The following is a 24,229-nucleotide window of genomic DNA, read 5'->3' as shown; positions in this document are numbered from 1 at the left end:
GCAGCTGGCAGCAGTGTGCAAAGAAAACACTTTATTGGGGCACAGCGCAGCGCTGGGCCCGGCCGCGGGCGCTACGAGGCCGAGGAGCAGCAGCGGCCCCGCTGCCACCCCAGACGGCCTCGCTCAGTGGGGTGGCGGCACAAAGCCTCCTCCTCCTCCCCCCCCGTCTCACTAAAGGAAGCGTTATAAAAATAGTGTTTAAAAAGAAGCATAAAAGAAGTAGTTTTAGAGTGAGGAAGTGTTCTCTGCACCCCGTTCTGGCAATTCTTTCCAGACAAGGTAAAGGGAAATAAATAAAAAAAAAAAAAGTGTTATTTGACAAACCGCCAGGTGTGTTCCTCTCTTCCTGAGGAAGGGCAGTGTAGGAGAGAGCCCCGAGAACAGTCACTGACCCTCACTCAGGGAGACGGCTCCTGCTTCCCCAAACACCCCGGAGTGCCCCCAGTCAGCTCCTGGCCCTTATTTCACTCACTGCCAAAGCGTGAATAATTCCCTGTGAGGTCCCAGAATTCAAACTCAGTCATTCTGCACGACCATCATCAACTTCACCTCCGGTATCCCGGTCCTTCTACCTCACTGGCAGAGCTACAAGTTCCCAGGAGCCTGAACTGCACACGGTGAAAGTCCTGGACCTCCTCCTCCTCCCAGGGAAGGCTCGGGTCCCCACATCCACCGTAGCACCCTGATTTTCTTCCTAGTTGAAGATGGGTCCTCTCATCCCACCCAGCAGCAGTGCCACCTGTGAGGAACGCTTCCTAAGAGCTATTTAAACATCCCCTGTTCAGGACCCTATGAAAGAAGGCACCCTCAAGGCACCCCCGGCTCCCACCTTCTGACCCCAAGAACTGCTGCTGCAGCCAAACTCACTGCTGCTGCAGCACCTTCGGTCTGAAAGAAGTCAGAGGAGGAAATATCCCCAGGATGGCACTGGTGCTACTTGGCCACACAAGCCAGGAACAACCATAACCTAGTTAATGCTATCTGACCTCAAAAAAAAATATATTAAAATCATCACAAACAGCCTTTGAGGAATGAATGCACAGAAACTAATGAGGTGATTCAAAAGCTGGGAACAAGACTTTTTCTCCCCTCAGAAGATCCATTTTTGCTCTTAAAGAAAGGGGCAAGTCTTGGAATAAAGAAATGGGTGGCCCAAGTCATTGAAAAGTAGAACAACTCCCTTCAAAGCCCTTTCCAGCAGCAGAACAAAGTCCTGCCACACAGCAGAGGGAGAAGGAGGGACATAAAACAGCTTTTCATGTAGGAACCAGCCTGCCTGGGTGTATCAAAGTTGTGAAAAGTTTTCCCCCAAAAAGAACTCAAATTAACCAGTTTGGCAGCCATAGGCTTGTCTGGATAAAGCTATTGATTGAATTTATCCCAGAGAACCTTTCCAGCAGCCAAAGCTCTCATCTCATCCTGTTAAACCACTGCAAATTCCTTTTAAAAGTGTTCACCATCACCCACCCTGAAGAGAAATAAAACAGCGTAATAAGCCCTTGGACACCTAGGAAGGGAAGAGACAGCATGACACCTGTACCAGCCAGCAGCAGACCCTGGTGCTCCATTACCCACCTCCACGGTGTCTTCCTCAAGCATTTGTGCTGCTCCAGCCCCACACGTGACTCTGAAAACAAGCAGGAGTTCATCCACAAGGAATGTCTTGATCCTCATTTGCCTGCTGCCTTCTGAGATTTTTAAGGAGACTCACAGAGTGAGTCTTTCAGAGAGACTTTCAGAGCAGGAACCCTCACGGAAGCTGCTGTTACCAGTGAGAAACCACACAGTAAGCACTTGCAAGGGGGACCCAAAATAGCCAGCACGGGCATACAGGGAGATTGTGCATGGAAGGTATGAGAGCTACAGCAATATTCAGAAGAGTGTTTTGGAGGAGGTCCAACTCTGCTACGAGTCTGACCCTCCAGTCCCACATCTGTGGCTACCATCTAGCAGTTTGGCCACGTGAGGTCTGATAACTGGCCTCTGTAGTGCAGGTTCCCAGCAGCTGAGACCACCTAGAAGAGCGCAGTGATCAAGGCAGGAAGAACACTCATCCTGTGGCTAGAGCTGACAAGATGCTCCATCACGCAGCCGTCCTGGTCCTTCAGTTCCACTTTTCTTGGAGGAAAACTCTACCCTCTAAAAGGATTGCAGCAAAGAGGGATGCTGTCAGCCACAGGTATTAATTACATTGTTTTAAGCCTTCAGTTGCTCAGGATCCACCACAGCAGCAACATCTGGCTGCATCAGTGTCACTTGAGCATCTTCTAAAGAGGCAGACAGATTGCTTGGGGTTGCTAAGAACATAGGTGCGTGCATCAACCTGTCTGCCAGTCACCCCACACAGCCTCAAATGAATTACAGTCACCTGCAAAGAACTGGCCTTCAGTGAAGGAAGTAACACTTAGTAAAACAGCAAAAGGCTGACAACATCCCTCTTGGTAGGGCCGTTCTAGGCCATCAGCAGCGTAAGCAGATCTTCAAAAGATGACTGACCTTTAACAAATCAATACCCATAATACCGAAAATCGCAGTGTCAAACAGCTACGCAGAGGTGAGCCAGCACAGCACAGAAAGAGGGTAAAGCATGCCGGATTAGTGTTCACTCAAGAGCTTCTGCACAACCCAAGCACCTGGGTGCTGGCAGTTTCTCCCGTTGAGGATTATGGTTTCTGATCAGCAGGTCAGCAGTTCTTTCCATAGCTTGTCTTCGTCGCTGTTCACCTAAGCCTGCTCTACAGTATTCAAAACACAGCAGCTTCCCTCTGAGGAGGGACAAGTGTCCAACTCACGCCTGTCACACCAGCAGGACTGGTACAGAGGATGTGGATCAGCCCCAGGAGTCAACTAATGACTGAAATGCTTGTATGCCCACTGGATTGCACTGGATTAGGACTCTTACTTGTAGCTCAGACCTGTAACGTGTCCCTTCCTGGTGAGAAGTGCTATTAGACAATACCAGGGTTACCATGACCAGAGCTTACGTGGAGTAATACTTTGCAAGCCACTGAGGCAGGAAACCTCAATGCCGTGCCTGTATAAGTCCCTAAATATAGCTGTCTTCATGCAACTAGATGCTTGTTTCTTGTGTTTCGGAATCCTGATTGTAGCTGGATATCATAGAATCATGTGGATATGCCCCAGTTCAGAGACAGAAAAGCAGCTTGAGGCCTCAGCCTCCCTGCAGCAACAAGCTCCTGCTCTAAGGCTGTGCGTAGTAAGGCTTGACTTCAAGCTACACTTCACTCATCGATTAAAACCACTGCAGCCTTGCTTTCAAGGAGACCTTCTTGGTAAGGCCATTCTGGGTTCAGGCAGTTTCGGTGCACAAAGCTGGCAGCTGTAATGATGTCTTCCCCTCCGAGCTTCTCAAGATCTCTTTCCCATGTGAAGAGGTCCAAACTGTTGGATGCCAGATGACACCAGAAGCTGATGCAATCTTCTTTTTTCTTTTTTTTTTTTTGCACACCCCAGGGATGGCTAAGTGCAGCCACGAGGGAGAAGAATCCAGAAGCTACTTGAACAGCAGGGTGTGTGACTTCGTTGGGATACATTCTATTCACAGGAGAAAGATTCTTCTACACTCACCCACTGAAAATCCACTGGATCCAGCCTGTCCCTTCCCCATCCGAAGTTACTCCATGTGAGCTACCTTCGTGATGCAGAAGGAGTCCACCCCTTGAGGGATATGCTGACAGATGGTTTCTTTCTCCACTTAAAGTCATTAAAAAAGATACAAAGAACTGCTTTTGGCAGCACAGAGGCATTTGAAGTTTGAGAAATCTGGAGTGCAGGACCCAAGCAGATGGGGAAGTAATCAGTCCTTGACCTAATAAATAGAGTAGAAGGAAGTCTTCAAGGTGGCCAGTAGCCCAAATGCAAAACCTGAAGTCCTGCAGAGACCGCTAGGAGTTTTAACGCGCCACACTTCACAGGGGAATCTCCTAGGATCCACTGCCATACAGTTTCTCCAACACCTTTTGTGAGGCTCGTGGACTATTTGGAATCCTGAAGTTCCTTTGCCTTCTTCAAAATCAGGTGAACATCAGAGATAGGATAATCCTACGGTAAAGAAAAACAATTTAAGTGACAACTTCACATTTCCTGCACACATCATTCCACCGAAGCAGAGCAAACCTTGGCAGTACAATTCTTCACCTATTATAACACATTGTCATGTTCAGTTACCCCCCTGACAGTTATCAGCTTCCTGTTTTGTATCTGATCAAACCCCGATACCCTTCAAGAAGTTTTTGTAGCTTGTCCTGCATGGGTACAGTCAGCTGGCCTGCTACAAGGGCTATCTTCATGCCAAAACACCTTATCAAAGCCAGTACCTTGCACAGCCCCAAGCAGGAACTGGCAGAATCAGAGATATCCTGCTGTTCTGTGAAGGTGTTCTCAACCTTGTGCTCTCTCAGATCTCAGAGCTAAACAAAAGTCTCTGGCCAGCAAATTTGACATTGTTACATAGGGCATAAGAACTTTGCTAGAAAACATTTTATTTTTTTTTAATGCTAAAAGCCTCTAGTCTATGAGGATTTCTCTGTAGACTAGGAAGGGAGCACATGCAAAAGAAGGCTCTGTGTTAATGGTAGTGCTGGGCTCCAGACCACAGTACTGTGCCACTGTGCCTCACCAACAGCAGACCAGAGAAGGAATATTGGTCTCTGAAACAGAGCTCGTTGCTTTTCTAGCACATACAGAGCTGAGAAGACAACACAGGTAGCATACAGCCACATTCTGTACGTGGAAGTGAAAGCCCAGGTAACAGCACAGGGAGCAGAGACCACCACCAAGGAGGTGAAGGCAGTCATTCCTCCCAAGTGAGTCTGGTTTCCCTGTGGGTGGTGGGGACCACAGCACGCAAAGATTCGTACTTCCAGTAAGAAGCTTGCTATGAGAACAACCTTAAGATTTTTCTGCAAGCAGCCATCAGAAATCCGGTACTTCTCCTCAGCCAGGCCTACCACCACCCTCTCTATTTAAAGATTCCCCAAATTGCCCCCTATGCCCACTCTATTTATAATCCTTACCTGTAGCAGCCTCATATTCAAAGTGAAGTCTCCTTCCAGCAACTGATCCCGGATTAGTCTGAAAGATGGAAATTAGTCCAGCTACTTCTGGTTCTTTTCAGAGGGTCTCTAAAAGTGGACTACACTGTGCCTTCGTAGAGGCTTTTGAGAACACTTTCACTACCATCGTGACAGATGTCTGTAACCTATGCACCAGATGCATTAACACATGCCTGTGGAACTCCTGGATCCATGGATTTCATTAAATGAGAGAAAAAAAGAGCAGGAAGGCTACCTCTGTACTTACGTCAACATGGCACAACAGACGAGGAGCAGAAAATCGAAGCGTTTTTCATCAGCAAAGAGGGAGTCCCAGATCCGGATGACATCTGGCAGCAGAAACTCTTGGGACAAGAGCAGCGTCAGCCAGCGGAAGGCAAAGAACTGGGGTTTGATGTTCTGTTCTTGCTGTCAGACATGCACCAAGCAAAGAATGAATACATGCTCTTGGCCCATTCCCTCCAAGAGGTGCACCCCTTGTTTCTATCCCAATCTCCACCCTCATACAGCTCTAGGCTGCCAACTCCTATCAGCACGGCAGTAAAACCACTGCCTCCTTTGAAGGCCCTCACGTTCAAGCTATATTGAAACAAAGATTTTCAATGCAACTAACTTCCAAGTCTACAAAGCAAGAAAATGCTCCTCTAAGACACAAGTAAAGGAAGCTTTTCTTCCTGAAGGCACTGTTTGTGTTAGTTCAGCTAAACTTGCCAAGTAATTTTAATTTCCCATTTGAATAACATTTTATCTGCAAAGCCGCAGCCCTCCCCCTCTAGCAAAGGCACTGTTTTGTCAGGATTTCCTCTCCTTTCCAGAAGCCCTGTATTTATCAAAGGTTTACTGCTCACAAAAAGAAACAAAACATGGAAAAGAGTTCACACTGATGGTCACTAAAACACACTGTAAGCACTCCTAGCCCACAGCTTTCTTGTTTTTTTGCTATCAAATCCCAAGAACCATAAGTTTAAGTCAGGTCAAACAAGCTCAGGATCCTGATGACATTCTTAAGCTGCTGCATGGCCAAGACCATTTCCTGGCAGCCAAACAGTAAGCAGTTTATTCTCTCCCCACTGAATGAGTCTTCAGGCAACATTGTGAGAGTTGTGTCACTGTCCTTACAGATCATCTTTTGGGTTACAGAAGAAACATCTTGCCTTCTCTAAATATATAAACAGCAAATCAGAGTGATTTGGTGAAGGTTGGAATAATGAGACCAGCTTTCCTTTCCAAATTCTTGTTGGATTTTGGCACCAAATGGACTGCAGGACCTAAGGAGGTCTGCAACAAGAGCTGCCTTTTGATGTTCTACAAAACCCACACCAAACCATGGCACTCTGAGATCCCTGAATGAAGGAGAGCTATAGAATTAGTCAAGTAGGATGCTACAGGACTTCAGTTTACTTCTGGAATGATCTCCACAAAGTTTGTGTTGTTACAGCATCCAATAACAACAGAAGAGGGCAGGCGGTGGGGGAGTGGGAAGGTTTTTTGTTCTGTTTTTGAAGACTGAGGCAACCTTAACCTTCCTTTAACCTCAAATCCCAGGGGACGCCAGAGCAAAACTCATGTTTACAGCTCCAAGTAAACTTCAAGCCAGGTGACGAGGGAGGGTGGCCAAGGCACTTTGGTTGTTGCAGAGCTGCCGACTGTGACTCCATTGTTTGCTTTCAGCCAAGCAGGGGAGGAAAGCCTTGCTGTGTCAGCTCACTCTAGGCTTACTCCACGGAGAGCTTGTTTCAAGCTTCTAGATAAGACAGCCTCTATGTCCTATTGGCAAAGGCCTTCACGGAGCCTCTTAACCTTTCCATTCAAGCCCAGTAACAGTTTAACAGAATTGGCTGACATTTAAATGCACTAATAAGCTGCTTTCCCCACATTCCAACCAGGATTCAGAGAAACACCTAGCTCCTCACCAGTTTCAAGTACAGCTCCACGTCTTTTTCCTTCAGGGTGGAGTAGACCTTCTCCATTTTGTAGGTTATACCACACTGAGAATCATCCAAGCTCTTAATGAAGTTGTCCCGAATTTCAGCCATGAGGTTGGTAAAGCAGAAAAATGTGTCAGCTTCAGCATGTTCTAGGGAAGAAAAAAAAAAGTTAATGGGGGCTTAGAGAAAGCATCACTGTCAGAGGTACGCAGAACTGCTTTTGTTCAATAACCTGGTTCCTGTACTTAAGTAATCTATCTCAAGACCTTGGCTTGCTTGGTCTAGGATGAGACCAGACAAAAATTTTTTTTTGGAGTAGAAATATCTACAGAGCCACTGCAAATACAGACCCTGCGTGCAACACAAGGTCTTCATGACACAGGGTCAAGAAGCAGTTATCTATGCCTGAGAACACCATCTGCTCTCCCTGCCATCACGGCACACCCTCAGAGCTCTGTGAAATAAAAGCAACAGGCAAAGTACTCCCACTCCATTCTTCTTCTTCTTTCCCAGTCTTTTTTTTTTTTTTTTTTTTAATTAAAAAAAAAGACAAAAACAGAACAAGAAAAAGCACCTCTCTCTCCCAAGGTATTTATAGTACAAGCAAACAAGAGCTTCTAAAGGGATTTTAGGTTTCAGTCAGGAAGTACAACTTGGATCCATGCAAAACAAAAAAACCCAAATCCTCACTTCTCACACCCTCACCACCCACAGCCCATTCGGTTTCTGTCAGTTTGCTGTGGTTTCAGAGTCCTCATCTCTTACTGCATTTGCCTTTTTTTTTTTTTTTTCCTGATCAGTCAAAACTGAGTTGTTCAGAGTCTCTTTCCCAAGACATTTCTTTACACAGAGAGCACGCAGTACACCAGCCATTACTGAGCATTCAAAAGAGTCTCTCACCTTTCCACTCACTGTTAGGATCTGTAGCAAAGGTATAGTAAAGAGGCCCCACTATTTCATTCATCCCCTGAACATACGCTATCCCGGGGTTCAGCTTGGCATAGATGAAAAGGATTCGCTCCACCACTTCCCAGTGAGCTTCGCAGCCGTTGGGCAGAACTTCGTACTCACTCAGAGAGTTAGGAGATGTTTTAAGAGGGGAGCTCACCTGAAGAGCAAGGCAAGAGTAGGACTGATTCAGGGTAACCAACTGGCACAGAGTTTTACACGTGACGAGCTTGGCTTTGAAGGCACGTGGCCCCCCCCAAGATTTGGGCAGCGTGCACCAAGCAGGCAGGCATTCACATAAACCAAGTACCTCAACGAAGCACAAAGGCACCAAGTCCTCTGTGCTGCTTATCCCTGACAAACAAAGCAGTCTGTGCTGCAGCAGTTCCCCTGAATCATTGCATCACCTGATCCCATACAGGAAGAAAACACAGCAGTTCCACCTCTTTGTTAGTAACGTAGGAAAAAGCACAGTTCTGCTGCAGCAGCTAGCCGCCTTCCCCAACACCAAGGGTGTAGCACTTAATATTGTAATGCTCTGGAAAGAGGAAAAAGACAACGCAAACTTCAGCAGATAGACTCCTTTCCTAAGTGCAATTTTAGGAGATCCAGCTCTGGATGGCTATATAAATTCAGCTTTGGTAAACTGACCCTTCACTGCTTTGTTCTCACGCAGGAAGGCACACATCAGGCACAAAATATTCACATCTTCCTGCAACTCAGGCTTCTACCAGAAGTCAGGAAAAAATAATCCTTAAAATTAAATGTACCTATAATCCCCTACCAACTGTCAGATCCATCAACTGGCTCTTTAGAGCTGTCCAGCCACAAAAATACACAGTTATCTGCTGGGGTATTCCCACAATTCCTCCACGCAGCAGAGACAAACGGCCAGGAACCACCCTTCGCCTTATCAGCGAAGATGCCTCGCCCCACGGGCAGCCCACACCTAGATCTCACATTTGTAACCCCACTGCGGTTCCGTGCCACCGTCTGCGACTTGAGCGTGGTCTGCTCCACCCGCTTGCGCAGCGTCTCAAACTCGTTTTGGGGGTCCAGGATCAACAGGCAGGGGTAATCCGTTGGGCGCTGGAAGAACGCCATGTCAGGGTACAGCCTCCTACGATGGACACAGGAGGACATGAGGCACAAGAAGAAGGAAGCACATGTCCCGTGCCGAACAGAAAGTTCAGTTTAATATTAAACTCGATTTTCAAAGTACAAAGTATTAACCAAACCACTCTGGTTCAGAAACCCGAGTCGTTATGCCTCGCATACCTGACATCTTTGTCTATCTGGAGAAGCACTTCATTATCCTTGAAGTAAGTATTCCATCGGCTGTCTGGGTTTGGATTGAGGGGCTAAAGAAATAAACAACAGAAACAGAACCAAGCATGCTTCACAGATACCAAAGCCCTCAGTAAACACGCACTGATTTAACATTTCTGCTGTCCCTTTGTCAGCTGGTACCAGCACGCTCCTAGCACATCAGGATTAAACTTTCTCTTGTTTAGTGCTGCTTCTTCAGACAGTACACACAGCGCAGGATGCAGGTCAGAGCTTGAAAAACAAGTGAGCATGCATGTTCACTCAGGCAGAAGCCAACATTTCCAATCCTTTTTCACCTGCCTCTTAGTGACTTTGCTCCCAAACCAAGTATCCTGTTCTCTGTCAACAAGATTCTTGATTGCAACTCCAACCTGTCTAACATAGGCGGTCTTTGTACTTAGCACAAGAGTTAACCACAAGTGTTGTGTGGGTGGGTAGGAGTTACAAGCTTACCCCGCTATCTCAGCTCTGGAGAAGGCTGATTAAACATCACCGTTGTGCCCAGGATAAAGGAAATACATTATTAACACAAACAACCTGTCCCCTGTGCCATCCGTTTTCCAGTATGACAAACTCAGCTCCCCCTCCCCTATGTGCACTTGCTTCTCTCCAGATCAAGGCTCAGGCAAACCTAACAGTCAGCTGAGAGAGAAGAGGGAAAAAAAAAGCTCCAAGAGATCCAAAGATCACTGTAACCTGCCAGTGCATGGAGTGTTACAACAGTGATGGTTTTATAGCACCAAGGCTTCCAGAGATCACAGCAGCACAGCTGACTGTACACTAGCAGAGAAGTTTACGTTCAGGATAAGCCATAGAAGCAGTTGTATTATTTTACAGCCTCCTCTGATCAGTTACTTCATCCCCTGCCTGGACACAAACTTAATGGCACTTCCAGAGAAGTAAAAAAGGATGCAGGAAACAGTCAACACATAAAAAAAGAAGTCAGTCATCAGCAGAATTGGAAATAAATTCAATCTCCTGCCTCCTGTGCTATAGTCCAGCTCAACTCTGCTGCCTCTTCTACAACCTCAGCCTGTTCTGAGCCCACCCATGGACAGAGCTTCCCAGGAAGGCATCTCTTTGGTAGAGCAACCTCTCTGAGCCTCTCTTCTTCCCTAGGAGACCCACAGGCTGGACAGTTAGCCCCAAAGAAGAAAAGAAGATACATCCATAGCTGAAAACAGCTTCATAACTATTGGTGCTCTGCCAGTAATTCACACTGAAGGCTACTAAGACATAGATGCAGGGCTGGTACCTAGGAACCATCCCTCCTGCTAACAGGGCAAAATACTCTGAGAACAGAAACAATAACAGCATAGGAGTCCAGACTCCAGAACATATAGCTCTGGGGAATTTCCTTCAACGTGAAGGTTAACCGCACTTACGTGATCTTCTAAGGTCACATCTTCCCTTGAAACACCCAGGTTGGCTTTGGCGATCCCAGGCTGGATGATCATTTCTTTTAGGAACTGGGAATACAGATCCCTTAAGGGGGAGAAGAGGAATTTGTTTTGAAGCAGAGGATTACATCAACGTAAGCACCTGGACTGAGCTCAAACAGACATCCCTGCACCACTCCGCTCAGCCAGAAAGCATTTGATCTCTTCTCTTCAGTTGAGTTCAACTGAAGAGTTCAGTCCACTGACCCCAAGAGACAGACTTCAGAACAGCGCATTCCACACGAGAACAATTCAATTTATGAAGGTACTCAATTATTTAAGGAACCATTCCCCTTCTCCATAGATACCGTCAGAACTAAAGGAGCAAGCACAGACGTCCTCACCTCTGCTTCTTCAGCAAAGAGCTCCATAAGGCTTTCTCTAAAGGGAGGTAGTTCAGGAGTATCTGTACAGAAAACAGATGCAGACGTTAGCGTTTGGAGCGTGAGCTATCAGACCTGTAAGACGAGCAAACCAAAATACGGGGAGTTATCTCCATGAGGTTTATATCTTTGCCAAATAGCAGCCAGGAATGTTTCAGGGACTGGTTTTTGACACAGGCCTACTCAGAGCGTTGATCAACAGCAAGCGGGAGTGAGGCGCGCTCCCAGGCTGTCCTGCGGGCTGTGCTCACAGGGAGCAGCCAGCCAACGGCCATCACCCGAAGCGATGGCCATAACCCTACTGTCACCATGCCAGTGCTGACCCCACTGATTTAGAGTGCCTTTTAAGATCCATATCGCTATTTTCTGTTGGCTCCGAGAGCTCCAGAGCCCCGTGTGCACACTTAAGGAACCCAAAGCTGGCGAGAAACGAAGCGCCCCAAGCAGCACCCACCTTCCAGCAGAGGCAGCGCAGCCCCCCATCGAAGGGAATCCCTGTGGAGGGGCAGGCAGAGAGACAACCGTTAGCTCAACCGTTAGCTCAACCGTTAGCTCAACCCACACCCTGCGCGCCGCCACCGCCCCGAGCCCCCCTCAGGGTTTGGGCACTCACCGCTGAAGCAGAGCTCGCGGAGCTTGCCCAGGGCCACCGTGGGCTCGCCCAGCACCTCCTGGAAGTCGGCGATGCTGAGGGGAGGCGGGGGGGGAGCCGTTAGCAACGGGCGGGGACCGCAAACCCCCCTCGAGCCCCCAAAATCCCCCCTCATAACCCGCCCCCCCCCCCCCCGGTCCCTCACCGGCTCTGGTGCAGCCGCGACATGGCGGCAACGCTCCGGCTGGAAACACGGCCCGAGGGGGCGGGGCTACGCAACGCCCCGCCCACCACCCCGCCTACAACCCCGCCCATTCGCGTCTCACCACGCCCATCATGGATTAGGCCACGCCCGTTGTGTGCTAAGCCACGCCCACCCACCCGCTAAGCCCCTCCCCGCAGGGAGAACGGAGCAGGGAGGGAGGGGGGGGGGGAGTGGGGGCGGAACGGGACCGAGGGGGCGAACCCGGAACGTTCCGGGCCCGGCCGCTGTTTCCCGGGGGGAAGCGGTGGCGGAGGCTCCTCCTCCGGTGCGGCGGCCCCCGGCTGGCGGAAGTGACGGCGGGGTTTGTTGACAGCGGAGGCCGCGGCGGCGGCGGCGGGGGGAGGGACGGGGGGGGCCCCGAGCAGGAGGAGGCCGAGCCCGAGCCCTGCCCGCCGGCCCCGGCCCTCCGCGGGGGGGGCTCTGGAGCCAGGTGAGTCCCGTTCCCGGCCCCACAGCCTCCGAGGAACCGGGGTTGGCACCGGGAAGGGAGCCCCGGTGTGTGTGGGGGTGGGGGGTTGGGGGCAGGGCCCGGGGCTGTCAGCGCGGGGAGGGGGGGGGGAGAAGGGGCAGGGGCAGGGGGCGGCTGGGCCCAGCCCGGAGAGCCCGGCCCGGTAGGCACGGGGACCCCCCCCCACCGGGATCCCGGCCCCACTCCCGGCTGGGAGGTTGTGGGCACGGGGCCGGGGCCGTGCTGGGGGCTGGCGGGCAGCGCCGGAGTTTCCCCGGCCAGCTGCGGGGGGAGAAATGAAGAATTACGGGAGGAGAAATGAATAACGATGGGGGGACAAATGAATAATTGCCCCCCCCAGCTGGCAGCTGGAGTGACAGTGCAGTTTTCCCTCAAAACGCGCCCCGGGCCACAGCCCGCAAGCACGGCACGGGGATTTTTGGAGCCGTTCCCATCCACACGCGCTCTGTGCCCTCTCTCTCTCTCCTTGGGCACGGTCCTGGTGCTCCCCAAGTCGGTTTTGCCCCTCGGTCGTGTGGCAGCGCCGTGAAGGCTCCGGCCTTGGCGTGGAGCCACCGTGAGTCAGGCTTGGCTTCGGGCAGCGGCCCCGGAGGGAGATACCGGGGGAGAAGCCGGGTCTCAAGTCCAAGGTAGGGAACGTTGGCACGGGCAGCCCGAGGCCGCCGCCAAGGCTCACGTGCCCGCAGAGCCAGAAACGATGTAAAAATACCAATGTAGGCTGCAAATCAGCAATACTTGCCAGAGAGGCTGGCTGGCTGTGGAAGGCTGGTGCTGGGGATGAGCGAAACTGCGTGGCGTGGTGCTGCAGTTTCTTTTGGGACCCACAGCTGGAGGGAGGGTGCTGTTACTCCGTGGAGGAGGCTGCTTCTGGGGTCAGCCGGGTGTGCAGGCTTCGAATGCCCACTGCAGCAGCTCCCAGGGCCTTGGTTCCTTCGTGCATTGACACAGAAGCGAAAGCTGCCCGAGAAATAAATGGTAAAGAAGATTGGCAGCTGTACTTCTGACTCCTTTCGATTCCCGCACTTGAATTGTCAGCATCCTGCACGTGTTTTTGACCCTCCAAGAACACACATGCACAGGACAGCTCATTACCCATCGCTGGGCTGCACTGGCGACAGTCTGCAAGGCGGGCGACTTGCAGATCTATTGCCTGTGGAAAGCTGCCCGAGGATAATGATTAGGCAAACGCTAATGATTTGTCAGCATATCTAGTTCATTTATTTTTATCACCAAAGCACACCGAGCTTATATCTAGAGCCAATACTGATCGGTGCAGCTATCGACTTCCTTACTTCCCTCTCCCCCTGCCTCCATCACCTCTCAAGTCCAGTTTGAGGAGGCCAGGACTAGTTTGTCTTGTGTCCCATACCACAGGGCCACAGGTGCAGCAGCAGCTCGGGTGCTACTCGAATACACCCAGTAAATCACGAGGATGAATGCTTCTCTTTGGGGTTATTTTACTGGGGCGCTTTCCTCTGCGCTAGCTTCCTGCACGGGATTTTGTTGGTAGATTTTGGGAAGCTCAGAAGTTAACGTGGGATTTCTCTAGGGCTAGGATCAGCCGGCTGCATCGTGCTGGCCACGGCAGAGGGGCACAGAGGATTGGCAGAGCAATAGGAAGGCAGCCCATTCCCTTTAGAGTTCTAAGCTGCTTGGACAAGCCCCAAGCACCGACCATTTCCAGCTCCATGTGACAAAAGGTTGTCAATGGGGGTTTGTTTCCAAGTTCTCTGGCCAGCGGTAGGAAGCCAGGGAAGAACACTGGCTGCAGGGACCTCCTGTCTGGTGGCACGGGTGAACTGGTAGGGACAGCAGAACACGTTTCCCTGCTGGCTCAGATCTTCCTGTTCATCTTGCCTTTCTGGAAAGATCCTCTCCAGCGAGCTTCAGGCAAAACGTGTGAGAGGGACTCGTTCTGGAGCTGAAGCAGATCTGTCTCCAAAGCAGACGCCACGCAGGGCACAGGACAGCTTCCTCCCACCTGCATTCCCTCGGTTGGGACCTCACCACTCGCGAGGCAATTCTCCGCCCTCAGCGGCACATTTCACCCTCCTGACATAACTACAAGCAGGACAGCTGTTGATCAGGGATTTCCTTCTTTTTTTCAGGATGAAAACCCATCTTACTCATTTTTGTTCCTTGTGACACGCATCTCAAAGGTCTCCAAGTTACCGTGGCACCCCTAAGTCATCAATTCTATGTTATCACGTCGCTAGCTCAGGGCTCAGTGACCCAGAGAGAGACTGCACCCTTTAAACTGTCTCTGATCAGCACATCAAGTACATTTTTGGTGATTGCTGGGTTTTATTCATTTTTTTCTCTGCATCACCTGCTTGTGCTCGGAGACCTTTTCCCTCTTGAGTGAAAACCAGCAGAGAACCTGCTTGAGATCCCCACTGGAAAAGCTATTGAAAGTTCTAGGTCAGAACACAGTGGGCCAGGAATTTGGGACTGAAGCAAAATCATTACGGCTGCCTGCACGTATAGTTCCCAAAAACATTTAGAGGAAGAAAGAATTATTGAAACAGTTCAAGTAAAGCCAGAAGGCAACCAAGGTTCAGTCCCAGTATTGTCCACTTACCCTAGAGCAAGATTTGGCCCAGGGAGACAAGGCTTAGGGTAGGTGTTCCTCAGGTGTAGTCCAGCACTGCAGTTCCTCCATCGCCGAGCAAGGAGCAGCTCTGCTGATCTCGCTTGCTTTTTGAGGCTCCTTCGTGCCTTGGGTTAATTCCTTGGCCAACTTCTTGTCCTTGGCACTGAAACACACTCAAAAAAAATAATTACTGAGACACAGAGGGAAGAAAAGAGCTTTGATTTGCAACTTGTGTTGCCCTTGTGTCTGCACAGAAATCCATTCTGCAGCGTAGGGGGGATCAGGAGGCCGGGAGCCTCAGTCAGGGCTGTGCTGCTGTCTCCCACAGGGACCATTTGGTGCCTGAATTTGAATTTGCCTGAAATTCTTGCATCGTGTGCTGCTACTGCAGGAACGAAGGGAAGAGAGCACCAGAGGCTTTAGAGTAACACTCAGAAGCAGAGAGCTAGAGACAGACATGCGCCCCAATCCTTGCAGCTGCAGGATAAAGATCAGAAACGGCATATAGTTCACATTTTGCAACAGCTTCCCCAGCAAAGGCTGCTCAGCTGTTGTGCAGAGGAGAATAACTCCATAGCATTCGTGTCCTCGCTGCAGTAGGGACACACCTATTGAAAAAAAAAAAAAAAAAACAAAACCAACAACATGTTTTTCCTCAGAACTAAACATTTCAACACAGTTCTTGTATGCTCATGGAAACGTATTGAAGGGTTCACATTAGGGTTGTTTCTAACGTGATTTGAGCCTTTTGAAAGTGAAACAGGAGTTGCTGTTCTTCAGTCATTTCTCCTAAACACCGTCAGTGCACTCAGCTAGGGCTCCTTCGGTGCCAGCAAGCGTGAAAAGCAGAGCCAGGAGATTTTTGAAACAAGAAAATGGACAGGAATAGCCTCTCCTGACTGCCTGCCTCGCCATCCTTCTTCATTTGGTGCTAAAAACCAAGAAGAGGAAAAAGTCCCTCGCCTTTTTCCCAGTCAGTTGCCTGTACTTTTTTTTCCTAACAGAATTTGGAACGTTTTAGGTGAGCAAGTTCCAGCTGCACTCATCGATGTCCTTCACGTGCATAAACCTTTTCGCTGCACTCAGCAAGGGAAGCCAAAGCAGTTCATGTCCTTCCCTCTGGCTTCTGATCCACTTCATGGTCTAGCTCAGGGACTTGCACGAAGCTTCTGGCTTGGAGCTGCAGAGAAGCACCCAGCTTGAACTTCACTTGGAACGATGGCCAACAATTACAGGCACGAGATACGGGGCCGCCAGGTCCCACTGGGGCTGCACAAAGGATCTTCGCAACAGTAAATTTTCTGGTGGTTTATCCGAGCCACTCTGAAGGAAACCGAGCACTGTGGTTTCTGCCACTTCCCTTTCAGAGGCCCTTCGTCAGCCAGATAACTCCTGCCATGAGGAAGCATTTTCTTGCTGTGTAGCCTCATTTCCAAACATGTTTCGTATTAACTCATTCCCTCGGTGTCCCCTGGGGGTGGGGTTGCCAAGGAATTAAGTCCCAGAGAGGCCAAAACGTTGCAGGTTCTTTTGAGGTCAGCAAGTGATGGGCTGTAAATAAACCCATCAACATCCTCGCTGGTACAGCAGCTCTGCAGGATGCTTTCCAGTCTGCCTTTCTCAATGCTTTTTTTTTTTTTCCCCTCCTCCTCTGCTTATAGCTGCCCTGATGTCTCTGTAAATCCATCCTGGGATTTCGTTTGAGGAAAGGATCTTCTGAACCAAAAGCTTCCTTCTGTCCTTCCCCTGCCTGCTGCTTCCCTCAAGATGGCATCCGACAGCCCGGAGTCACTAATGACCTTGTGCACAGATTTCTGCCTTCGCAACTTGGAGGGGACTCTCTGCTACCTGCTGGACAACGAAACGCTCCGACTCCACCCTGACATCTTCTTGCCAAGCGAGATTTGCGACAAACTTGTCAACGAGTACGTCTCAGGGCTGTGGGGAAGCGGTTGTCTGGTTTGGAAAGGAGCTGGGAGGCTTGGGGAAGGAGGACCATGGTTTTTCTAAAAAAAAAAGTGATGGAAAGCTTACAAGGAAAAAAACAGGGAGGAATTCGTAGGGCTGTTTTTGCTGGTTTAGCCTCAAATTGGAAATAAGGATGTGCATTAAATTCAGAAGGAACTATCCCCAGGGGTCACCATAGTCCTGCCAGTCACCATTTCCATATAGCTAACCCCAGATTGCAATGAGCAGTCGCTGCTTCTTCCAAGAACATCAGTAAGCAACAAGGGAGCTTTCCTACTTCCCACCACGGCAGCATTACGATTCTCTCCCAAACCAGAAAAATAAGAGTGCAAAGTGCTAACAGATGTTGCATTTTAGGGCAGCTGCTGCCATAGCTTCACAAAGCAACCTGTTTCCAGGGATTTCTAACTTGGCTATCACAGTTTCTCTTGGCTGAACTCCTGCCCACAAAGTCTGGCAGAAAACTGGCTAGATAATTTTCTGAAAATGAAAAAATCAAGTTAATAGCTTTAAACAGGGAGGAAAGAAAAATCCCGGAGTCTGTGCTTGCCAGAAGCCGGTTTGCTCAGAAATACACATGACCTTGCACAAATCTTTGCCTTAGATTTTCCTAAGGAGTATTAGCTTTGTACAAAAAGAGATAATAGCCTAGCTCCCATTATCCCAGCATTATTCTGGATGATCAGGAGGGAGTCTGTGTGCTCAGGCACTTGGTAACGTTTTGCCATGACCAGTGAAGGTGCTAGGGCTGTACCTGAGCCTTTGCGTTGTGCTGTGCTAACGCCATTGCCCTAATGCAGGTATGTGGAGCTGGTCAAGACGGACAGCATCTTCGAACCCCATGAAAGCTTCTTCACCCTGTTCTCTGATCCCCGGAGCACCAGGCTAGCTCGGATCCACTTGCGGGAACAGATCGTGCAGGACCAGGACCTGGAGGCCATCAGGAAGCAGGTGGCATTGCCGTGACAGCACTGCTGCATGGGGAACGGCTAGAATCCCAGGCATCCAGAGATTCCCAGGATTGTATCCAAGTTTTTTGGGGGAGAACCTCAGCATCTCCATCCTCGGCACCCTAAAGGCTGCTGTAGGGAATGGGCTGGGGACACTGGTCGAGTCTGGTGACACGTGGTCTCAGGCTGTCCTGGTGTGAGGTGTTATAGGGAGCAGGGTGGGGCTCTCTGCCTGTGGGAGGTTTCTAACTGTTCGATTTTCCATCTTCCAGGATCTTGTTGAGCTCTACCTGACTAACTGTGAGAAGCTGACAGCCAAGAGTCTGCAAACCTTGGTGAGCTTCAGCCACACGCTTATCTCCCTTAGCCTCTTTGGATGCTGTAATATCTTCTACGAGGAGGAAAACCCTGGAGGCTGTGAAGATGACTGTTTGGTGAACCCCACTCGCCAGGTTTTGGTCAAGGACTTTACTTTCGAAGGCTTTAGCCGCTTGCGCTTCCTGAACCTGGGTCGCTTGATTGAAGGGGTAAATGTGGAGACGTTGCTTCGGCCTCTGGCCTCCCTTGCAGCTCTTGATCTCTCCGGGATCCAGCTGAACGATGTGGGATTTCTGACCCAGTGGAAGGACAGTCTGGTTTCCTTAGTGCTTTACAACATGGACCTTTCAGAGGAGCACATCCAAGTGATTGCACAGCTCCACAAGCTCAGGTCAGCAGATCTCTTTTTCCTTCTTTAGCTTTTCCCCACTGATAGGAGCCACGCAAGTCTCTTGGGGGTGGGCTACCTGCCTGCTGAGGGAGAGCCATCTGCTGCTGGCTTCAGGTTATAAACCCTCCCATGAACAGACTCTCTCACTGACTCACTGTGCACATGGGGGAAAATTAAATAAATATACACACACAGAAACATATCCACTCTAACCAAACAGAAAAAGAACAGCAGAACACCCAAGATGGGGGGAAAAATGGCTACGGATGTACACAGATACCAGTTCAGTGACAACCACACTGTGAAAGTCAATCCTTCATACCACTTGTTAAACGGGAACATCCAAAGTTCAAAACTGGCTCTGAGATAAAACTCAGAAAGCTCTCAGCTCAGACCATCTGCTCGCTGTGCTTTGTGTAAGCGCGCTGTGGAGGGATGGTGCAACCAAGGAAAAAAGCAGCGTAAATAAATAGGCACTCCTGACCTAACAGTGTTGACAGTGAAATGACTTCCTGAAACAGAGTCGAGACAATTGCTATTCAAACTGCACAGTGGTATCAGGAACAAGACCCGAGCCAAAAAGCAGGGCCCTAGCATTCACATGAAGCATACTTTGCAATGCCTTCAGTATTGTCTGCACAGACTGCAGGCACTAGGGGGTACCGCGTTAACATGTGTCCTGGGAGAACCTCCTGGGTATCACTGGCTAAATCCTAATGACTTCGTTTGCCTGCTGGTGATTTGCGATGAAACTTGGTTCACAACATGGAGAAAACACTTCTGAAAGTAGGAAGTTGGCTCCTGCCTTAAGCAGTTTAGTCTCTCCCAAGGGGTCTTCTCTCAGCAGGCAGGAGCATGCCCTGCCCTATAAGGGACCCTACTTGCACATGGTAGCCAGTTAGTTTGCCCCACAACTCCCTTCGCAGCAGGGGTTTCCCCTGGGTTTAAGCATTTAAATACTGCATGGTACATGAAATGAGAGTAATAGCCTGGAGTGGAAAAAAAAAAAAAAAAAGATTGGGGAAGCAGACAAAAACTTGTGTAAATTAATTTGTGGGATGAGGCAACAAATGTTTCTGGGAATGCAAAGATCCTCTAGTGCATCTTAATCACCAGGCTTTGATGGAGCTTGGGAAAGGCAGTTCCTGAGCCTAGAGCAATTTCCTTTGTGATGGTGTGGCCGAGTGAGTCATTGTGCTCCATTTTAAGTAGACCTCTACCAGATACCTGTGTGCTTCGGTTAGACACAAGGCCAGATCCTGCTGCCAGATCCTACAGAACCACATTCCTGTATCTTAGGAAGGGAATAATAACAACAATCACACTTGGCTCATCACTTTCCCCAGTAGAGTCCCATTTTAGCAACCAGCTGATGCTTTCCAGACACTGAGCTGCTCTCTGTCGTTTGCAGGCACCTGGATATCTCCCGCGATCATCTGTCCAGTTACTACAAATTCAAGCTGACCCGGCGGGTTCTAAACCTGTTTGTGGAAAACTTGCTAAACCTCACTTCGCTCGATATCTCAGGGCACACCATGTTGGAGAACTGCACTATCCCAAGCATGGAAGAGAAGATGGGCCAGACAAGGTAAGGAAACAGCAATTACCGAGGTCAGCTTGGATGGCTAGTTTGGTCAAAGATGAATTAAGGATGTTTCCCTCTTCTGGCCTTCCAAATTTGGTAGATCTAATTAAAGCAAGATACAACTGTTCCTAGTTCCTCCTGATGCTAAAGACTAGTATGGGAATCAGCAGTGTTTTCTGTATGTGACACAAATAAGGACTGCAAAAGTAATAAATTCATTCTACCTAGCTTCCATACATAACTGAAGAAGTTCTTTTCTACACGCATTCTTCTAGGGATCACTTGCAATGGTTTAATAGATCTAAAAGGACTCCAGGGCCCTTTACGCATTTTCCATATAAAACATTTTTACCTTCACTGAAATGAGGCTTTTCTGAGACAAAACACTTCTACACTAAGTCAACACACCAGTGTTCACAGGAGGGCAGAGTGTTTTCAGAACTTAGAATTTAAAGGCAGATTTTCAGATGTGACCTGGATGCTGGGCAAACTAACCTTTAAAAATGCTGGTCCACCTCAGTAGGACATACTTAGAGATGTGGTTTTCCAGGTCAGCTAAGAGCTCTGCCCTCCTGTTCTGCAAGCACTCAAGTGCAAAAGCAAACAAGTGAGACAGTACTGACTCTTTTCCAAAGCTGGTAAAAAAAAATATGTAATTATAATACTGGCTCTTGGTCAATAAAGAACATGGCAGCAAAACAAGTGTTCTTGCATAAACATACCGGTCTGCTTCTGTGATCATCACAGAAGCACAGACACACATGACAGAAGCACATGACACACAGACAAGTTTGCAAATAGTTTGGATCAGTGAAATCCACATCCCTTTCCTAAGAAGCGTTCACCCCAACTAGTGAATTTCCAGGACAAATTCTATCTAGGAAAGCTGCATTCTGCCTGCGTGAATTCTTACTGCTGTTTTTGTTCGACACATTTAGCCCTCCACTCAGGATCATCTGGGATGTGTGCCTATTGTTAGCTTTAGGAGAAGCTGGCTGGTGTACAGCTGAAATGCAGATGATATCACTCTAGTTACCGAGCAGTACAGTCAAAATGAACAGAGAGGAGGTAGCTGTTTTTATGGCAGGAGACACCCGGAGAAGCAGGGTACCAACACGAGCGATCTCTTTCTTTCCTCAGCATTGAGCCAGCAAAGAGCAGCATCGCACCCTTCCGGGGTCTGAAACGACCACTCCAATTCTTGGGCCTTTTTGAGACGTCTCTCTGCCGCCTGACACATATTCCAGCCTATAAGGTAATGAGGGTGCAAGAATATTGGTAGTAGGTACTTGGCAGAAGTTCAAAGAATATGCAAATCACTGTCTGCTAGTAGAGTGGAGTTCTTAGGGTCTCACATGTGACAGTTTAGCTCTGACCTTTTTATAGCTACTTGATAACGCAGGAGAGCTGCCAGAGGGCAAGACAAGACCTATATCCCACACAGATTTTACAGGTGTTTAAAAAAATATAAAAAAGACACTTACAGAATGGGCTGAAAAACTAATCCCCAATTAAGGATTAGGATTGTCTGTGACTACCAGAAAAAGACAATAGGAGTCTTGTGAATAGCATCCTTCTGCCCCAGAGGTGCCTTTTCTTGTCATTCTGGGCCAAGAAGCGACTCAAACATCTTTGCTCCCATCATGGGCCTAATCCTACTAGAAGGACAGATGCAAGTTGCCCCCTTTGACCTTTCAGACCTACCCTCAGAGTTCCTTTCTGATGCTGGCTTTCCTCCCTCATCCTTTTTTCCCCTGACCCTTGTTCCTCCATGCTAGGTGAGTGGAGACAAGAATGAAGAGCAAGTCCTGAATGCTATCGAGGCGTACACTGAACACCGGCCAGAAATCACTTCGCGGGCCATCAACCTCCTTTTTGACATTGCCCGCATTGAGCGTTGCAGCCAGCTGTTGCGAGCCCTTCAGGTAAGCCCCATGCTAGCATTTACCTCACCCTTACAAGGGAAATTTTGCAGTCCCAGCCTTTTCTTCACACCAGGATGCCATATCAGGCCATTCTGGAGAAAGTTCCAGTAGTGCAGTGGAACTGGATACCTTCATTTCATAAGCACGTTCCTTGCAGGCTTGTGACAGCCTTTGTCCCACACAGCATTAACTGTCCTTCCAAGACTCAACAGCAAGTCAGTGGCACTGAAGCTTCACGTTGCTTCCTTGCAGCTGGTGATCACAGCCCTCAAGTGCCACAAGGATGACAAAAACATCCAGGTGACAGGCAGCGCGGCGCTGTTTTACCTGACGAACTCCGAGTACCGCATGGAGCAGAGCGTAAAGCTGCGGCGCCAGGTCATCCAGGTGGTGCTGAACGGCATGGAGTCCTACCAGGAAGTCACAGTAAGAGCTGCCCGGCCTCCTTTGGCTCCCCCAGTTCTCCTTCCTATGTTAGGTCTTTAGCTTGGTGTTAGAATTTGTGGATTCTAAGCCTCTGGTATGTGAGCTGAGGCAGGCACCAGAGAACTGTTTGCCCAGATCTGCTCTTTGCCTTCACTCAGAGGTGGGAATTACGTGCAAGGTGCTCCTTAGCCTTGTGATGTTCTCCAGAACCAGGGGAAGCAAGTGATGGTAGCAAGGCATCTTTTTAGCTGATGCTAAAGGTCAGAAGGTGTACAACCCACAGCATAGGTGTCCAATACTACCTATGGGGTGAAAGGGGTGTGGACATGGGGGTGTTAAGCTAACAGAAAGAAACGTCATGCCAGCGCCCTGCTATCAGAAGCTAGCTGACAATATACATTGCAATGCCTCCGAGTTACAGAGTGGTGACTCCTGAACAGAAAGCTTAAAGGCAGCAAAGAACCGCCTTGAAAACTGACGTGTGTTGGGCGATTGTGTGGCAATGTGAGACCAGTGAGAGAGAAGAGCCTACTGATAGAACGCAGCTCAAGCAGACCGCTAGGTAGGAGGGTGACAGAAATTTCAGTGGTAGCGGTCAAACAAGAAGATGGTTTCAGTACAAAGCAGAAAGAGAACTTGAGGGGATAAAGTCAGATTTTTGTAGCCAGCTGGTGCAGCATTTGCTTCCCTTTGACCCAGGTACAGCGCAACTGCTGCCTGACGCTGTGTAACTTCAGCATTCCCGAGGAGCTGGAGTTCCAGTACCGCCGAGTCAACGAGCTGCTGCTGAACATCCTCAATCAGAGCCGGCAGGATGAGTCTATCCAGCGCATCGCCGTGCACCTCTGTAATGCTCTGGTCTGCCAGGTGGACAACGATCATAAAGAAGCTGTGGGCAAGATGGGTTTTGTCATGGTTGGTATGGTCCCAAGGCATCTGCTTATCTTTAACCCAGGCTACCTCAGTTTCCTTGCAGCAGTCCACCAAACAGGCCCAGCCAGTGAACCAGCCTCACCATATCACAGGAGGGAACTGGTGTTCCAGCAGCATTAACCTCTCCTGGAACCTGCCCCTCCACGTGACACCTTTTTCTGGCTTGCCAGCCCTGGAAGTCATGATCTCAGAGACAGGCTGTCCATGAGAGCAGGGAAGCAGTGTGACCTGATACCTTCCTTCTTTGCTGCACCGTTTCCAGAACCAGTACAACCTTTTGATTAGCTCCTTCTGCATCTCCCTAAATTTGTATCAGCTCCCCAACTCACATCAACGCATATCTCACCCCTCCACAAAGAACTGCAGAGGCCAGAGCTTTTTTGCAGTTCTACCACATTCCAGACTTTGTCACACAGGTCACAACTGACTTGACTGTAAACCCAACAAACTTGGCTGTGACATGGTTCAGCTCTTCAAACACACCTGCAATCCTGAACATAACCCAATCCCACTGATTTAGAGGAAAAAATATCAAGTAACTACTTCGCAAAGGGTCAAAACTTCATATGCCTGCAAGGGGCTGCAGCCAGTCCTGCAGCACCTACAGCTGTCGGTTTTAGCTCTGTGATTCTTGAACTGTTCTCATTCTTCCCCTTCTGCCCACAGACAATGCTAAAATTGATTCAGAAGAAGCTGGCTGATAAAACGGTGA

The 24,229-nt window shown here is 49.2% G+C and overlaps 2 protein-coding genes and 1 long non-coding RNA gene across 7 annotated transcripts in view; 1 reads left to right on the top strand and 2 right to left on the bottom strand.

The window, feature by feature from the left end:
- Window positions 1–16: 16 nt before the first annotated feature.
- TBC1D13 (TBC1 domain family member 13) lies at window positions 17–12,011 on the bottom strand. Of its 2 annotated transcripts, XR_014684975.1 has the most exons (13): window positions 11,900–12,011; window positions 11,716–11,789; window positions 11,557–11,597; window positions 11,064–11,125; window positions 10,666–10,765; window positions 9,230–9,312; window positions 8,912–9,071; window positions 7,904–8,111; window positions 6,989–7,152; window positions 5,323–5,483; window positions 5,037–5,094; window positions 615–4,062; window positions 17–576 (listed from the first exon to the last, which is right to left on the bottom strand). XR_014684975.1 is itself a non-coding variant. In XM_084493924.1 (12 exons), the coding sequence occupies exons 1-12, from the start codon at window positions 12,007–12,009 to the stop codon at window positions 3,997–3,999; spliced, it is 1,287 nt and encodes a 428-aa protein (XP_084350050.1). In that variant the 5' UTR covers window positions 12,010–12,011; the 3' UTR covers window positions 17–3,996. The 2 variants fall into 2 exon arrangements, 1 of the variants encoding a protein (XP_084350050.1); XM_084493924.1 differs by having other exon boundaries at window positions 17–4,062.
- Window positions 12,012–12,248: 237 nt separating this feature from the next.
- The window catches only part of ZER1 (zyg-11 related cell cycle regulator), a 21,540-nt gene continuing 9,559 nt past the window's right edge, over window positions 12,249–24,229 (top strand). Inside the window, exons 1-10 of the mRNA XM_084493912.1 lie at window positions 12,249–12,389; window positions 16,683–16,946; window positions 17,790–17,940; window positions 18,212–18,648; window positions 20,060–20,236; window positions 21,374–21,488; window positions 22,012–22,158; window positions 22,411–22,584; window positions 23,284–23,499; window positions 24,184–24,225. Of these exons, the coding sequence (XP_084350038.1) occupies window positions 16,789–16,946; window positions 17,790–17,940; window positions 18,212–18,648; window positions 20,060–20,236; window positions 21,374–21,488; window positions 22,012–22,158; window positions 22,411–22,584; window positions 23,284–23,499; window positions 24,184–24,225 (1,617 nt within the window). The 5' untranslated portion in view covers window positions 12,249–12,389; window positions 16,683–16,788. The remainder of the gene's footprint in view (window positions 12,390–16,682; window positions 16,947–17,789; window positions 17,941–18,211; window positions 18,649–20,059; window positions 20,237–21,373; window positions 21,489–22,011; window positions 22,159–22,410; window positions 22,585–23,283; window positions 23,500–24,183; window positions 24,226–24,229) is intronic.
- Window positions 13,147–24,229, bottom strand: part of LOC311421700 — a 12,048-nt gene continuing 965 nt past the window's right edge. The window contains exons 3-4 of one of the 4 annotated variants that reach the window (XR_014684963.1): window positions 15,010–15,194; window positions 13,147–13,385 (exon numbers count right to left, since the gene is read on the bottom strand). This is a non-coding gene — a long non-coding RNA (uncharacterized lncRNA). Of the gene's footprint in view, window positions 13,386–13,544; window positions 14,904–15,009; window positions 15,195–22,604; window positions 23,474–24,229 lie in introns of those variants that run through there. The other 3 variants (XR_014684964.1, XR_014684965.1, XR_014684966.1) reach the window with 3 other exon arrangements.

The sequence above is a fragment of the Aythya ferina genome (assembly GCF_964211825.1).
Source record: "Aythya ferina genome assembly, chromosome: 20".
NCBI lineage: Eukaryota > Metazoa > Chordata > Aves > Anseriformes > Anatidae > Aythya > Aythya ferina.
Note: the sequence above shows the minus strand (reverse complement) of the source record. Positions and strands in the feature narration are given on the sequence as shown.

What these genes read in the sequence shown, in the direction of transcription:
- TBC1D13 (XM_084493924.1), bottom strand. Translation starts at nt 12,009, where the DNA reads ATGGGCGGGGTTGTAGGCGGGGTGGTGGGCGGGGCGTTGCGTAGCCCC. An exon ending in ATGTGACCTTAGAAGATCAC is followed by an intron (nt 9,313 to 10,665) that starts GTAAGTGCGGTT and finishes TTATTTCTTTAG; the next exon opens with CCCCTCAATCCAAACCCAGA. An exon ending in TGAATATGAGGCTGCTACAG is followed by an intron (nt 4,063 to 5,036) that starts GTAAGGATTATA and finishes TCTTTACCGTAG; the next exon opens with GATTATCCTATCTCTGATGT.